This window comes from Hypanus sabinus, chromosome 2 (genome assembly GCF_030144855.1).
Source record: "Hypanus sabinus isolate sHypSab1 chromosome 2, sHypSab1.hap1, whole genome shotgun sequence".
Classification (NCBI taxonomy): domain Eukaryota; kingdom Metazoa; phylum Chordata; class Chondrichthyes; order Myliobatiformes; family Dasyatidae; genus Hypanus; species Hypanus sabinus.
Genome location: NC_082707.1, coordinates 187,150,845 through 187,164,874, shown reverse-complemented (window position 1 = coordinate 187,164,874; position 14,030 = coordinate 187,150,845). Strand labels below are relative to the sequence as shown.

General features: G+C 42.6%; 1 protein-coding gene across 1 annotated transcript in view; it reads left to right on the top strand.

The window, feature by feature from the left end:
* The window catches only part of LOC132404104 (neurexin-3-like), a 2,171,528-nt gene that overhangs the window by 2,000,012 nt on the left and 157,486 nt on the right, over window positions 1-14,030 (top strand). The window contains exons 18-19 of the mRNA XM_059988144.1: window positions 3,992-4,084; window positions 11,553-11,866. Coding sequence (XP_059844127.1) covers window positions 3,992-4,084; window positions 11,553-11,866 — 407 coding nt within the window. The remainder of the gene's footprint in view (window positions 1-3,991; window positions 4,085-11,552; window positions 11,867-14,030) is intronic.

Sequence of the window (14,030 nt, the reverse complement as noted above, 5' to 3'; positions counted from 1 at the left end):
CATCAGATTTCTGAATGGTCAATGAACTGATGGACACTACCTCACTATTTTTCTGTTTTTGCTCACTTTTTGCACTAGTTATTTAATTAAACTTTTTAACCCATTTACTTATTGTAATTTATATACAATATTTTTACTACGTACTACACTGTACTGCTGTCCCAGAACAACAAATTTCAAGCTAGCGATATTAAACCTGATTCTGATCCTTTATGTAGTCATCTCTCACCTCCTTTGCTGCAAAGAAAAAAATCCCTAGTTCAATCAGCCTTTGCTGGGAAGACATGCTCTCTAATCCAGGCAGCATCCTGGTAAATCTTTTCTGCACTTTCTCCAAAGCTTCCACATCCTTCCTACAATGAAAGGAAAACAGTGATGGCTGTCACCCATAATACACTCTATCTGCTGAATGCCTCTTATAATCATATCTGTCACCTGTCATCCTCCTTCACTCCGAAAACATAACCCCTAGTTTGCTTAGCCTTTTGACAGAGGCAATCTCTGACTGTTTACCATGAGCACCAACATTGACAGACGCTTTGCCAAGTTTGCAGGGAGAAACTGTACAATTCGAGCCCATCCTACACCGTTATTGTGCCTTCGTGGGAAGTTTCAGGTATTAGCAGCATTGAGAGTTCATTCAAAAGAACCAAGAGAATAATGACCTTAAGACTTCGGAACAAACAATAACAAAAGGCGGTGATCAAGTCAGGTCACGTTCATGGGCGGGATGCAGATAGTGATCTGGATTTTAAAAAGATTATCACCCCGATTTTTCCCACTCTTTTATAAAAAATGATAAAGTGACTGTCTCTGCTCCTTCTCCCCTGTGATAAGGGGAGCTGAAAGGATTACGGACAATGAAGCACAGGTGGACAATAAGGTGCCATGATGAAGTATATTGAGAGGACAAGAGTTCATTTTTTTTGTACAAGTTGTCCATTTGAAAGCTTTCTAACAGTGGGGTAGAAGCTGCTTTGAGCCCAGTGGTGTGTGTCTTTAAGCTTTTGCATCTTCTGCCTAATAGAGGTTGTGGGGAGGAGGTAGAAGAGAAGATGTCAGGGGTAGGAGGGGTCCTTGATTATGTTGGCTGTTTTACCGAAGTTGATCATGTTTGGGTTCCTGCGACTGCCTGGCCGAGGGTGGGAGACGGTGTCAACCTTGTCAACAATGCCGGCATCTAGACTGCTGTTTATGTTTATCACGTAAAATCTGTTCAAAGTGTTTAATAGCAGCGGTTCACACGGTGTCACCATTGCCACTTCACTGAGTATTAACAAGAACTTGATGAAGAACAATTGACCCTACAACTGAAGTCAAAGTGGAGGAACTTGAAATTTATACCATGGTTCAGCTCATAATTAAGTATTTATATATTAGAAAATGTGATATGGCATGAGATGTGTTATGAAGAATATACCCCCTCACCACTGAACCCTTTCCTCCATCCAAATGCCTCTGTTGTACAACAGCAAAGCATATCCTCCTTGTGTTCCTGTGATCCACAGTCAACAGCATTGTGCAAAAAAAAAGTTACCAATACTGAAAAAGAACCACCGGACTTGTGATCAAGAATACAGTAAACCATGGTATAAATGTTTCTTTTGTTTTATTTCCAGGAAGAAAAGGTCTTGACTTTTTAAAGCTTTTTTTATCTGTAATGCTAATTCAGCTTCATGAGACTCTCATTAGCTTTCAGACCTGGATGTTCATCAGAAAAGTGACCCTGATATGTCTTCTGCATCTCATCTGTTTTTTTTTGAATAAAAGTCTAAGTTATAATGTAAATGAAATTGAATGACTGTGCATGTTCATGCCATTAAAAATGACTAAACCTTAAAATAAATTATTCATTCCATACCCTGGGTAAGGCCTTACCTGTCCAGGACAATGGATTATAAAATGTCAGTGTCCATATCTCGTGGTCTCAATTGTGCCTATGAAGAAGATAAAGTGTTTCTTTTGCTTTTGATAATTGCTTCTTCCAGGAAAGAATTTCTTTCAATTAATTGTCTTTTTAAAATTATTTAAATGGTATAATACGTTGTATGGCAAAAAAATTGCATTGTTATTTTCCAAGGAAGTGCACAAGTCATGGTCCCATGGGCAAACAGTCTGGTGTTGAATTAGGAAGCAGGAGGCTTGGAGTGGATCCCTTATGATTTTTCTTTCCCAGATTAACTGAGCTCAGCAGCAACAGCTTTCATTTATATGGCACCTCTAACGTAGTAATGATGTCCCACAGTAGCACAGGTACAATGGTGCCGTAGTTAGTGCAGCCATTACGGAGCTCCGTGGACTGGGGTTCTCTCCTGGTCTCTGTGTGGAGTTTGCCTGGGCTTCTCCAGGCACTCTGGTTTCTTCCTGTATCCCAAAGATGTGCAGGAAAGTTAAAGCTTTTCTTTAAAGATTGGCTTTATCTGTCACATGTACATCGAAAAATACGGTGAAATGCATCATTGGCATCAAATCAAATCATCATGGATTGTGCTGGGCAGCCTGCAAGATGTCAGTGATATCTGACGTCACCTGCAGCATGCATCGAGGTTAGCACAACACTTCACAGCACCAGCAATCAGTGATCAGGGTTCAATTCCTGAAGCAGGCTGTAAGGGATTTGTACGTTCTCCGTGTGACTGTCTAGACTTCTTCCAGGTGCTGCGGTTTCCTCCCACATTCCAAAGGCTTAGGGATTAGTAAGTTGTGGGCATGTTCTGTTGCTGCCAGAACATGGTGACGGCTGATAGGCTTGCCCAGCACATCCCTTGGCCTATGTTGGTCGCTGACTGATGCACCATCAATAACTCTCGGGACATGGGAGGCGAATGACAGGCTTTTATTAGCTGCAAGAAACGACCACACAACATCCTGGAGGGGGGAGCAGTGCCTCCAATTGCCTTTATACAGGGGTCTGTGGGAGGAGCCACAAGAGCAGTCACCGGGGGCGGGGGGAGGGGAGCAGACAGGTATATATAGTTCACCACACTGACGCATGGCAGGAATCTGAAATTAGGGGTCAGAATTTTAATGTTCACATTTGGTGAACTGAGTCCCAGGTCAGTAACCACAAGGTGAGGTGAATGGGACTTGGTGAAAGTTAAAACATGGACAGTGGACCTCCGGACGAGCCTGTGGTGATAGAAAAGATTCAAAACAAACAAGGTGGGTGGGTGAGGGGGACAAAGTAAGAAGCTGGGAGGTGGTAGGTGGAAGACTCAAAGGGCTGAAGAAGAAAGAATCTAATAGGAGAGGACAGTGGACCATGGAAGAAAGAGGAGAGAGGAGGAGAAGCAACAGGAGGTGATGGGCAAATGAGGAGAAGAGGATAACCAGAATGAGAAATGGAAAAAGATAGAAGAAGGGAGGGAAGGGATATTATCGGAAGTTAGAATAAAATGTAAAAACAGTACAGGCCTTTAACCCACAATGTGCTGACCTTTTAACCTACTCTAAGATTAATCTAATCCTTCCCTCCCACATAGCCCTCCATTTTTCTTTCATTCATCTCTCTAAGAGTCTGTTAAACGTCTCTAATGAATTTGCCTAATGAACATTAGAATAGCTGGAGGGACTGATCAGCCAAAGCCCAGCCATTTGAGAATGAGATCTTGTCCTCTTCAACAAACGGATAGGCTGTGATGAAAACCAGGCTGTGATCAAAAGTTTCGAAGCTTTCAATCCTCCTTCCTGTTTACAGTAGAATCTGTTCGAGGATCACCACCAGGTCACAGGGTCTAAGGAAAATGACAATGTCAATTTAATGCCATTACAAATCAATATTTTGTAAAATATGCAGAACTATTTAAAAGTGTGTTAACTTGATGCAGTGATATTACGCATTATAAATCTCAAATAGCCCTTAAAAACCTGATGTTGACTGGCTTTTATTGAGTTCTCAACAAACAAATTGTAATTAAAATGTAAGATGTTCACAACTAACCCTTCACCTTCCAGATTCTTTTCTTTTAAGCTTTCTCTTTAAACTTTAAAGGAAACATTGATAATGAACGCCTGGCGATTGCTAAAACGAAAGTCCCCAAAAAATTCAGAGGAATAGTATTTGATGAGTGGCTACAAGAGAAAGGTAATCTCCATTAAAAACTTTAGCATTAACACTTTCAATTATGTTATATATTTTTTAATAAAGAAAAATCTAAAGCTTGCATTAAAGTCTTGATTGTAAAACGAGTAACTTAAAAATAATCTTTGCTATTGAACAAGCGTCTTGACTTAATGTAATTTATAACTTGCTTCTGGTAGCTACATTTTATATTGATAAATATCTTTATAATTCATCATCATTAAACTGTAGTTAAAGGGACTGTCAGTTTTTTGGCTTTTGTTAAATTATTGCATGAAATTCTAAAAAGGTGAATTATAACATGCATTATACATGATAATTCGTTGGGTGCTGGTAAATTTGCAGAAAATAAGCTTGTTTCTAAAGTGGATTCTTTACATCCAATTGAAGAACTTAATATTTTATAAGAAACTTCAAAATTAATCTAAATGGAGTGCTTTTTATAATATCTATCACCTTTTACCCAATATCCTAATCATTAAAGTCCCTTTAACGCTGATTGTAAAAGTTAATATGACTCAGGCTTAATATTCAAATTGATGCATGCACGGTTATTATATTTACTTTTAACTTCTCTCATGCTTGCTAACCTCTTAGTGTTTGCTTTTAAACTTTTACCTTGAAATTATGACGCGGAATAAAGTAAAATTTACGGTTGAGTTCAATGACTGCCGTAAGTCATCAAAGAAAACAGAGGCATTTTGTACAAAGACAAAATCCTGTGAGCAGCACTGAGCTTACGCTGTGTGTGCTGGCTAAGGATGAAATTACCATTGTTGGATGTGTTCCTGTCCTGGAAAGATTTAATTGTAGTCCGAGGCCCTTTGTAAAGTTTGGCAAGGTTAGAGTTGTATTCCTGGTGGTTCAGGACCTAGCTTCCTACCTCTACTCTCACTCCGTTCACCAAGGAGCCCATCTCAAGCTTTCATGCATAACCATGGCCAATTGGAGAGCCAACTCAGTTACCTAATCGGATTTCTCATAACCATCGTTAGCCCGAACCTTTTCCCTTCAATCTGTAATGCCTCTACCATTAATACAAAACACATTAAAATAAAGGTGTCACCATTACATCTCAAGGAGTTGCCATTATATTTTCACTCATGGCTTTTCTCCAGTTTCATCTTCAATCCCTGGGCAGTAACTCAATTTGCCCTCCCACCTCAAGGGCAACACTTCCCACAACACTGAACGTGAGCTCAAGCTCCAAGAGTGGGGCTGGTAGTCAGGTCTTAAACTGAGGTTGAAGGACACATTGGTCATAAAGCCAATGGCCTCTAGGGAAGCGGTTTATGTGGAACCTGGGAAGTTCAATATAACGTGACAAAGGTTTATATGGTAGCTTTGTCACAATGTAAATTCAAGGCATTGCGATCTTATGCCAGCATGCAATCTTTCCCAAACAGCTTTATTTTGTACTTTAAATCATGCTCACAATAAATGTTTGCTATTTTTAAAGAAAGGTAATTTTGCTTTTGTCTTTTTTTATATTTGATTTGTGACCTGAGCTTTAGTTTTCCCCAACTAAGGATACTGTGGTGGGGAAAAATATGCTGGAAGAAACCTAAAAAACAGTGTTAAATTGGTTTAAATTAACTTTCCATAGGAAAAGCATATTTAAATGCAAATGTAGTCCCTGGTGTGGACACTGAGAGCAAATGAGCAATCCCTGACTAAGGGAAGAATGTAAAAATGAGCAATTTTAATAAGCTGCTGGACAGATCCTCAGAGAATTCAGCATTATTACAGATAACTGTTTTATAATTAAAGGATGTGACACACCCTTGTATCTAAAAATGTGTGTAAAGGAAATTAAATGTCAAAGTTTACAAAAGAATTCATTTTTCTACTAATTATTTCACATTTTTCTTATAACACAGAGGCATAGAGATGTTTGGTCCATGCCAACTCTAAAAACAATCCTACCAAAACTATTCCCCCCAATATTTCCCCATATAAATTTTCCCCAGGTTACAACAACCAGCTTAGGGGCAACCTGTACCCTTGAGCAAGTCGGGATGGATGGACGGATAAGGATAGATTTTCCATTAGCTGCAGAGCTGCCGGGTGCGGACGGAAGTTTACCATGTACTTTTTCTCCACACAGCCTCACCGCCCACCCTGCTGAATCACAACAAGTGATCGGTGCAGAGCCGGGTGCACCGAGCGGCGCGGCCGTCCGGCATTTGCTCTTTCTGCTCCCGCTCGCTCTGCTGTCACTGTTGCTTCAGTGATCTTCTCCCACACACTATCCAGAATCATGTTCATTATCACTGACATTTGTCATGATATTAGTTGTTTTGTGGCAGGAGTACAGTGTACTGCATGAAAAAGTTATTATCAGTTATAATAAGAAATCTATATATAAAAAAACAAGTGCAAAAAGTTAACAAAATACTGAAGTAGTTTTCATGGGTTCATGGAGCATTCAGAAGTCAGATCGCAGAGGGGAAGAAGCTGTTCCTAAAATGGTGAGTGTGTGGCTTTAGGCTCCTTCACCTCTTCCCTGATGGTAATAATGAGAAGAGATCTCCTGAGTAGTGAAGATTTTTACTGATCGATTTTTACTGGCCTTGCCTTTTGAAGATATCCTCGAAGGCTGATGCCCATGATGGAATTCTGTTCATTCTGACTCAGTTCAGATTATGGACAGTTCTCAGAAACTGAGGTCTCTGTCATACCCGGGGGGGGGGGGGGTGCGCTATTCCCTCCCTATTGATTCTGCTACAGTACACTCACACCCGCACATATACTAGGTGTAACGACAATAACTGCATAACCTAACAGTACATAAGGCCATAAGACTTCTTTGCCCATTCTCCTAATCCATCCAAGTCCATCCGAAGACTCCCTGTTTCCTCAACGCTACCTGCCCCTCCATCTATCTTTGTATTGTCCTCAAGCTTAGCCACAAAGCCTTTAATTCCATCATTCAGATCATTTGGGAGCAGTTAGTCCATTTTGCCCACCATTAATCATGACAGATTTATCATTCTCTCTTACCCCCATTCTCTGGGAAGGAACCAGAGCACTCAGAGAAAACACACACAACCCAGGCTGAACACAAAAACTCCACATATTTGGGCCCATTATCTAAGAAGAGCTGTGCTGGCATTTGACAGAGTCCATAGGAGATTCACAAGAATGATTCCAGGAATGAAAGTTAACATATGAGGAGCATTTGATGCCTCTGGGCCTGTACTCCTTGGAGTTTAGAAGAATGAGGGGAGATCTCACTGAATCCTATCAAATATTGATTGGCCTAGATAGAGTGGATGTAGAAAGGATGTTTCCTGTAATGGGGGAGTCCAGGACCAGAGCAAAAAACCTCAGAATAGAAGAAAATCCATATGGAACAGAGAGGATTCACATAGAGAGGATCCATTCACTAGAGGATAATGAATCTGTGGAATTCATTGCCACACGCATCTGTGGAGGCCAAGTCATTGGGTGTATTTAAGCTGGAGGTTGACAGTTTCTTGGTTAGTTAGGGCATCAAGGGTTAGAGTGAGAAGGCTGGAGAATAGGGTTGAGAGGAATAATAAATCAGCCATGGTGGGCTGGCAGAGCAGACTCAATGGGCTGAATGGCCTAATTCTGCTCCCAAGTTTTATGATCTTATTGGCAACACCCGAGGTCAGGACTGAACCCTGGTTGCCTTGAGGCAGCAGATTTAGCTTCTATGCCACAGCACAGCTCTTAATCGACATCCCTATTGTCATCAGGGGATCTTCGACAATTCTCTAAAGAATACCATTTCCACAACAGGAATACTTGTAGGGCCAGCTCATCCAGGAATCCTGGTCATCATAGATCATTTCTGTGCCACATTACAATGGCTCTCTGACTGGTTTCCCATCCCTACCTGTATTGTAACGTGTAGCTACTCCATCCAGTTTGACACTTTGCTTTACAAAAAACAAGTTTATTATCAGCACTACACTTCTACATCAAATTATTACAAACTACAGCAACAAATAAACTTTGCTGAGTTATGACTGTTGCCATTCTGATTTAGGATGCATTAGCTTCCCTGTGGCTCCCAGTGTTCTTATAGCTCCCACTCAGTGGCAGTGGACACCACCTAGGGTCATAAGTTATCAAGTACTACAGCATAGAAGTAGGCCATTCAGCCCATCTAGTCCGTGCTGAACTGTATTCTACCTCAACCGATCGACGTGCACCTTGACCTCTCCCTCCATACCTCCACCATCCATGTATCTTTCCAAACCTCTCTTCAATATTGAAATCGAACCTGAATCCACCACCTCTACTGGCACTTCATTCCACACTCTCACCTCCTCTGAGTGAAGAAAATCCCCCTCAGTTTCCACTTAGATATTTCATCTCTCACCTTAACCTACGACCTCTTGTTCTCATCTCACCCAACATCAGTGGAAAAGGCCTGTTTATATTTACCCTATCTATACCCCTCATATTTTTATATAACCCTATCAAATCTCACCTCATTCTCCACCATTCCCGAGAATAAAGTCCAAACCTAGTCAACCTCTCCCCTTAACTCAGGTCCTCAAGTCCAGGCAACATCCTTGTAAATTTTCTCTGCACTCTTTCAATCTTTCCTGTCAGATAAGTGACCAGAACTGCACTCAATACTCCAAATACACCCAGCCTTTCTTTTGAAACGTAACCCCGGGAGATGAGCCAAGACTTCGGCTCGAGTTCCCACTTGGAATCCCTGGAGTAGTGTGGGTACATGGATCAGCAAGGATCCCTTTCCAACTGGATAACTTTTAGCTCCAAGCCGCTGCTTTAGAAATGAGTGATCAGGCCCCTGTTTTAGAAATGAGTGATCAGGCCCCTGCTTTAGGAATGAGTGATCAGGCCCCTGCTTTAGAAATGAGTGATCAGGCCCCTACTTTAGAAATGAGTGATCAGGCCCCTGCTTTAGGAATGAGTGATCAGTCCCCTGCTTTAGGAATGAGTGATCAGGCCCCTGCTTTAGAAATGAGTGATCAGGCCCCTACTTTAGAAATGAGTGATCAGGCCCCTGCTTTAGGAATGAGTGATCAGGCCGCTGCTTTAGAAGCGAGTGATCAGGCCCCTGCTTTAGAAGTGAGTGATCAGGCCCCTGGTTCCACCACCACCCCTCCTCCACTGAGCTGACCGAATGTTTCTGTTTTGACCTCCTTCTGTAGCGTGGGAGGCAGCATATCTACATAGTCCATTATGTTCCACATCAAATCTCACAAGAACATTAGTTGTGACAGCCATAATAATGACAACGTGAACATTAACATGTAATTCTCTCAGTTCCATTCCTTAGCGTATTTTATGACATAACAATCTGAAAATGCAAGAGACACACATCAGATCAGGCAGCCACTGTAAAGGTTAATTTTATTTGTCACACGTACTTTGAAACATGCAGCGAAATGTGTTGTTTTGTGTCAACAACCAACTCGGTCTGGAGACGTACTAGGGGCTGCCCACAAGAGTCACCACACTTCCAGCACCAACATAGCATGCCCAGAGCCTACTAACCCCAACCTGTAGGAGGAAGCACATGTCATTTCAAGAGCAAAATGTGAGCTGTCAGGTGTTCCCATCTGCTCACTTATTCCTCATTTGGCTTCAAGCTCCACTTATCAGATTCCCTCACCTGCAGCCCTTTGGTGCCTCCACCTATCACCTCCACTCTACCTCCACTCTTCCCTCCCCTCCCAGTCCATCCCTCCTCACAACCATCCACCTATCATCTATCTTTTGCCCCACCCCTATACTTCACTGTACGGGTTACCTCTCTCCCACTCTTGCACCCCAGATGAAGGGTCTCGACTGATACATTAGTTGTCTTCTCCACTGATACAGCCTGACCCACCAGCAATTTCAGATTCAGATTTATTTATTCCACGTACATCAAAGCATTCAGTGAATTGGGTCTTTTGTGTTAACAACCAATTTACCTAAGGATGGGCTGAGAGCAGCCCCACAAGTGTCACCACACATTCCAGTGCCAATATGACATGCCAGAGTGGTCAACACAACACAGCAAATAAACACAGAACAAAGCAAGAAGCAGCAGCAACAACAGAGCAAAACAAGACCACCTCTGTCTGTAGGGAGTTTGTACGTCCTTCCCGTGACCGCATGGCTTTCCTCCCACAGTCCAAAGATGTACCGGTTTATAGCTTGGTTGGTCATTGTAAATTGCCCTGTGACTAGGCTCAGATTAAATCGGGGGTTGCTGGGTGGCTTGGCTGGAAGTGCCAGAAGGGCCTATTCCACACCGAATCTCAATAAAATAAACAAATAGGTAAAAGACAACAGCGGCAAAATGAGCCCCTTCTCCATCCTCGCTCCCAGATACACACACACCAACAACCCCCAACTTCTTTTTTTTAATGCCAAGGTTTAAATTCTCAGCCAGGATCTGGAGATAAAGCTGTTCCAGTGATGCCACAGGAATTTAGTGGGGTACCTGAAAGAGAGAAAACATTCTTAATCTATTCTTGACTGTCACTGTCACCATTGCCCTTCACCAAAGAGGCTGCTGAGTCGTTCAACACGGAAAGAGGCCATTCGACCCACACATCCATGCCAACCACCAATACACCTGGTAAATGCTGGCAGTGACTCTGTTTTCACCACTCTGTCCAGGACTGCATTCCAGCTTGTGTGTAAGAAAAAGTCACCCTCAAACCCCTTCGGCATCTCTTACCCCTACCTCCTCTAGTTCACCTTTAGTTCACTCCAATAAGGTGGGAGGTCGACCTATCTACACCCTCATAATTTCATACCTTAGTCAAGTTAGCTTTTAACTTCGCTCCATGGACGAGAGAACCAGTCTCTGCATGTCTCTGAGACTCTCCATCCCAGAGAATGCTGAGTAGTGGGACATATACTTTGAACATAGCCCAGAAACAGGCCTTTGGGCTCCATCACAGAGAATGTCAATTTACAGAAAGCACGGCAGATGTAGAGCAGTACAGCCCAGAAACAGGCCCTTTTGCCCACAACGTCAAATTAAAGCAGTGTGTGATCCATATCCTCCATTCCCTGTATAATCTCATGTTGATCTAACAGCCTTTTAAATGCCACCATTGAAACCTGCATCCATCACTACCCCGATAGCCTGTTCCAGCCACCTACCATCCCTGTGTTAAAAAAAATAAGCCCACACATCCCCTTTAAATGTTACCCCTTCACTTTAAATACATGCCCTCTGGTACTTGACATTTCTACCCTGGGGAAAAAAAGATTCTGACTGTACAAGTCATAATTTTAATAAAATCAATGACATCTCAGATATCCAAAAGTTTTATTTTCCCTTTATTGAACTCCATGTTTTAAATGAACTACCTGATTAGAGGAGTTGCACGTTGTCTGAAAGAGGGAATAGACCTTTATGGTGGGCTAAGATTCCCATGTGTACAGTATGTGTGAATGAGCTTTCTGTTGGCATTGCGGCCAAATCAGTGAACACGGCATTACCTCTTTCCTTTGGCAGGCCGCATGCTCACCATCTTCAACACCCAAGCCCTGATCACCATCGGGGGGAAGAACAGGAGCCGGCCGTTCCAAGGACAGATGTCTGGTCTTTACTACAACGGCTTGAAGGTTCTCAACATGGCGGCAGAGAGCCACCCCAATGTCAAGGTCAACGGGACGGTGCGGCTGGTGGGAGACGTATCCTCGGTGATTGTCAACCGGCCGTCAGTGACCACCTTGCCTGCCGAAATGTCCACCACCATTATGGCAACCACCACTACCATGGCAACCACCACGGCCAGGAAGGTCCGGGGAACAATGAAGGTCAACCCGGTAATTTCTCTTCTCCGTACCGAGCTGTCTGTTTTGCTGGGGGTGTTTCTCAGCTTTGCTTTGTCAGCAGGAAGATCTGCTGTTCTGACATTTCAATGGGAGCCAGCGAAGGCCACTCTGCCCCTTGAGCCTGTACTAATAAGTAGGAGTTCCTCCTGCTGACAATCAAAGCAATGAGATCAAGGCTGATCAATATATTAATGCCATTTTCTCTCTCCTCACAAGCAGTGGATGATTCTGATTCCCACTAATTGGCTACCTTGCCCATGTTTCAGAACTTCTAATAGCTTTAATAATCTTGAAACCCACGGGGAAAGTTGTTGGATCTTGGATGCTGTTAGATCTTTGTTTGGCCGTTGTTTAGGTCAGGTTTTTATTGGAGTGTTCAAGATTCTTTAATGTCGTTTCTAGTACACAAGTGTAAAGGGGAATGAAGTAATTGTTAGTCTGGATCTGATGCAGCACAAAAAAAAACATAATAAGATAAAGAACACAATAAATTAAATACATTAGATAAGGTATATATACATAGACTGATTATATATACATAAAATGACTCTAGGCACAGAAGTGTCTGTCTGTAAGGTGACTCTGACAGGAGATGATAAAGTAATGGTGATGGTTGGTTGGGTCAGTGAGGTGTTGATCAGCCTTATTGCTTGGGGAATAATTGTTTTTGAATCTGGTGGTCCTGACACAGCCTGCTCCCTAATGGGAGTGGGACAAACAGCCCATGAACAGGGTGGGTGAGATCCTTCCTGAAACCGCTGGCCTTTCTCTGGCAACTTTCTACATATTTTCCAGGTAGGCTGGTACTGGTGATGCATTGGGCAGTTTTGACAACCTGCTGTAGAAGCTTCCTGTCTGCTGTAGTGCTGTTTCCATACCATGCAGTGATGCAGCTTGTTTGGATGCTCTCCACTGCACATCTGGCATTGATGTGCATCGTCCATCTCTCTCCAGCCTCCTCAGAAGTAGAGTTGTCGGTGAGCTTTCTGGATTGAGTTGGTTGTGTTCTGGGACCATGAGAGGCCGTGTGAGATGTTCGCGGCCAGGAGTTTGAAACTGCTCGTGGTTTCCACCGCTGTGCCGCTGATGTAAAGAGGGATGTGTGTGGTGGGAGTTCTCCTGAAGTCAATAATCATCTCTTTTGTCTGGTTGACATTGAGGAAGAGGTTATTTGCTTGGCGTCAGGCTTTGAGCTCTTCCACCTCCTCTCTGTAGGCCATCTTATCACAGTCGTGTCATCAGCAAACTTGACAATATGATTCCTCAGGTATTTGGCCGTGTAGTCATGTGTGAGCAAAATGTTCAGCAATGTGGTCAGCACACAGCTTTTGTGGGGGCGCACCCATGTTGGAAAGGGAGAAGCAGCCGTGCATCCTGACTATCTGAGGTTTGTTGCTTGGGAAGGTTACAACTGGAATGAAATTGAAGTTGATTTATTAGTGCTAAATGAACTAAAATGCAGTGAAAAGCTTGCCTTGCATGCTGCTTTTACAGATTAATTCATTACTTAGTGCATTAAGGTAGTGCAAGGTAAAACAATAACAAAACGTAGAAAAAAATGTAGCAGCTACACATAAAATGGAGTGTATGTGAACAATAAGGTACAACGTCATAACAAGGTAGATTGTGAGTTCAAGAGTCCACCTTATTGTACCAAGGAAACATTCAGTAGTAGGGTGTTTGTCCAAACTAAAATGATTGAGCCATATATGCTTCCTGGAGTTTATAAGAATAAGAAACATCTCAATGGATCATGAAGGACTAACGGCATATCAGGGATTCCTAATCTGGAGTCCATGGAGCTCTTGCTTAATGGTATTAGCCCATAGCATAATAAAGGTTGGGAACGCCTGTGATAGATGGTGACAGAATGTTTCCTTAGGCTGTCAAACCTAGAATTACTAGGCATGCTCCCAGAATAAGGGCAGTTGGGACTGCAAAGGCAAAGAGTAAATCTTTGCAATACCTTGATGGCTTTTGGATTATCAAAGCTGAGTCAGCGTCAACTGTGCAGGACATAAACTGGCCTTTCAGCCACACATGAATATTCCTTCCATTTGATATTCAACACAGATATTCTGCAGATGCTGGAAATCTGGAGCAACAAACACAGCATGCAAAAAGCCCCACTATCCAGGCCATGCTCTCTTCTCAC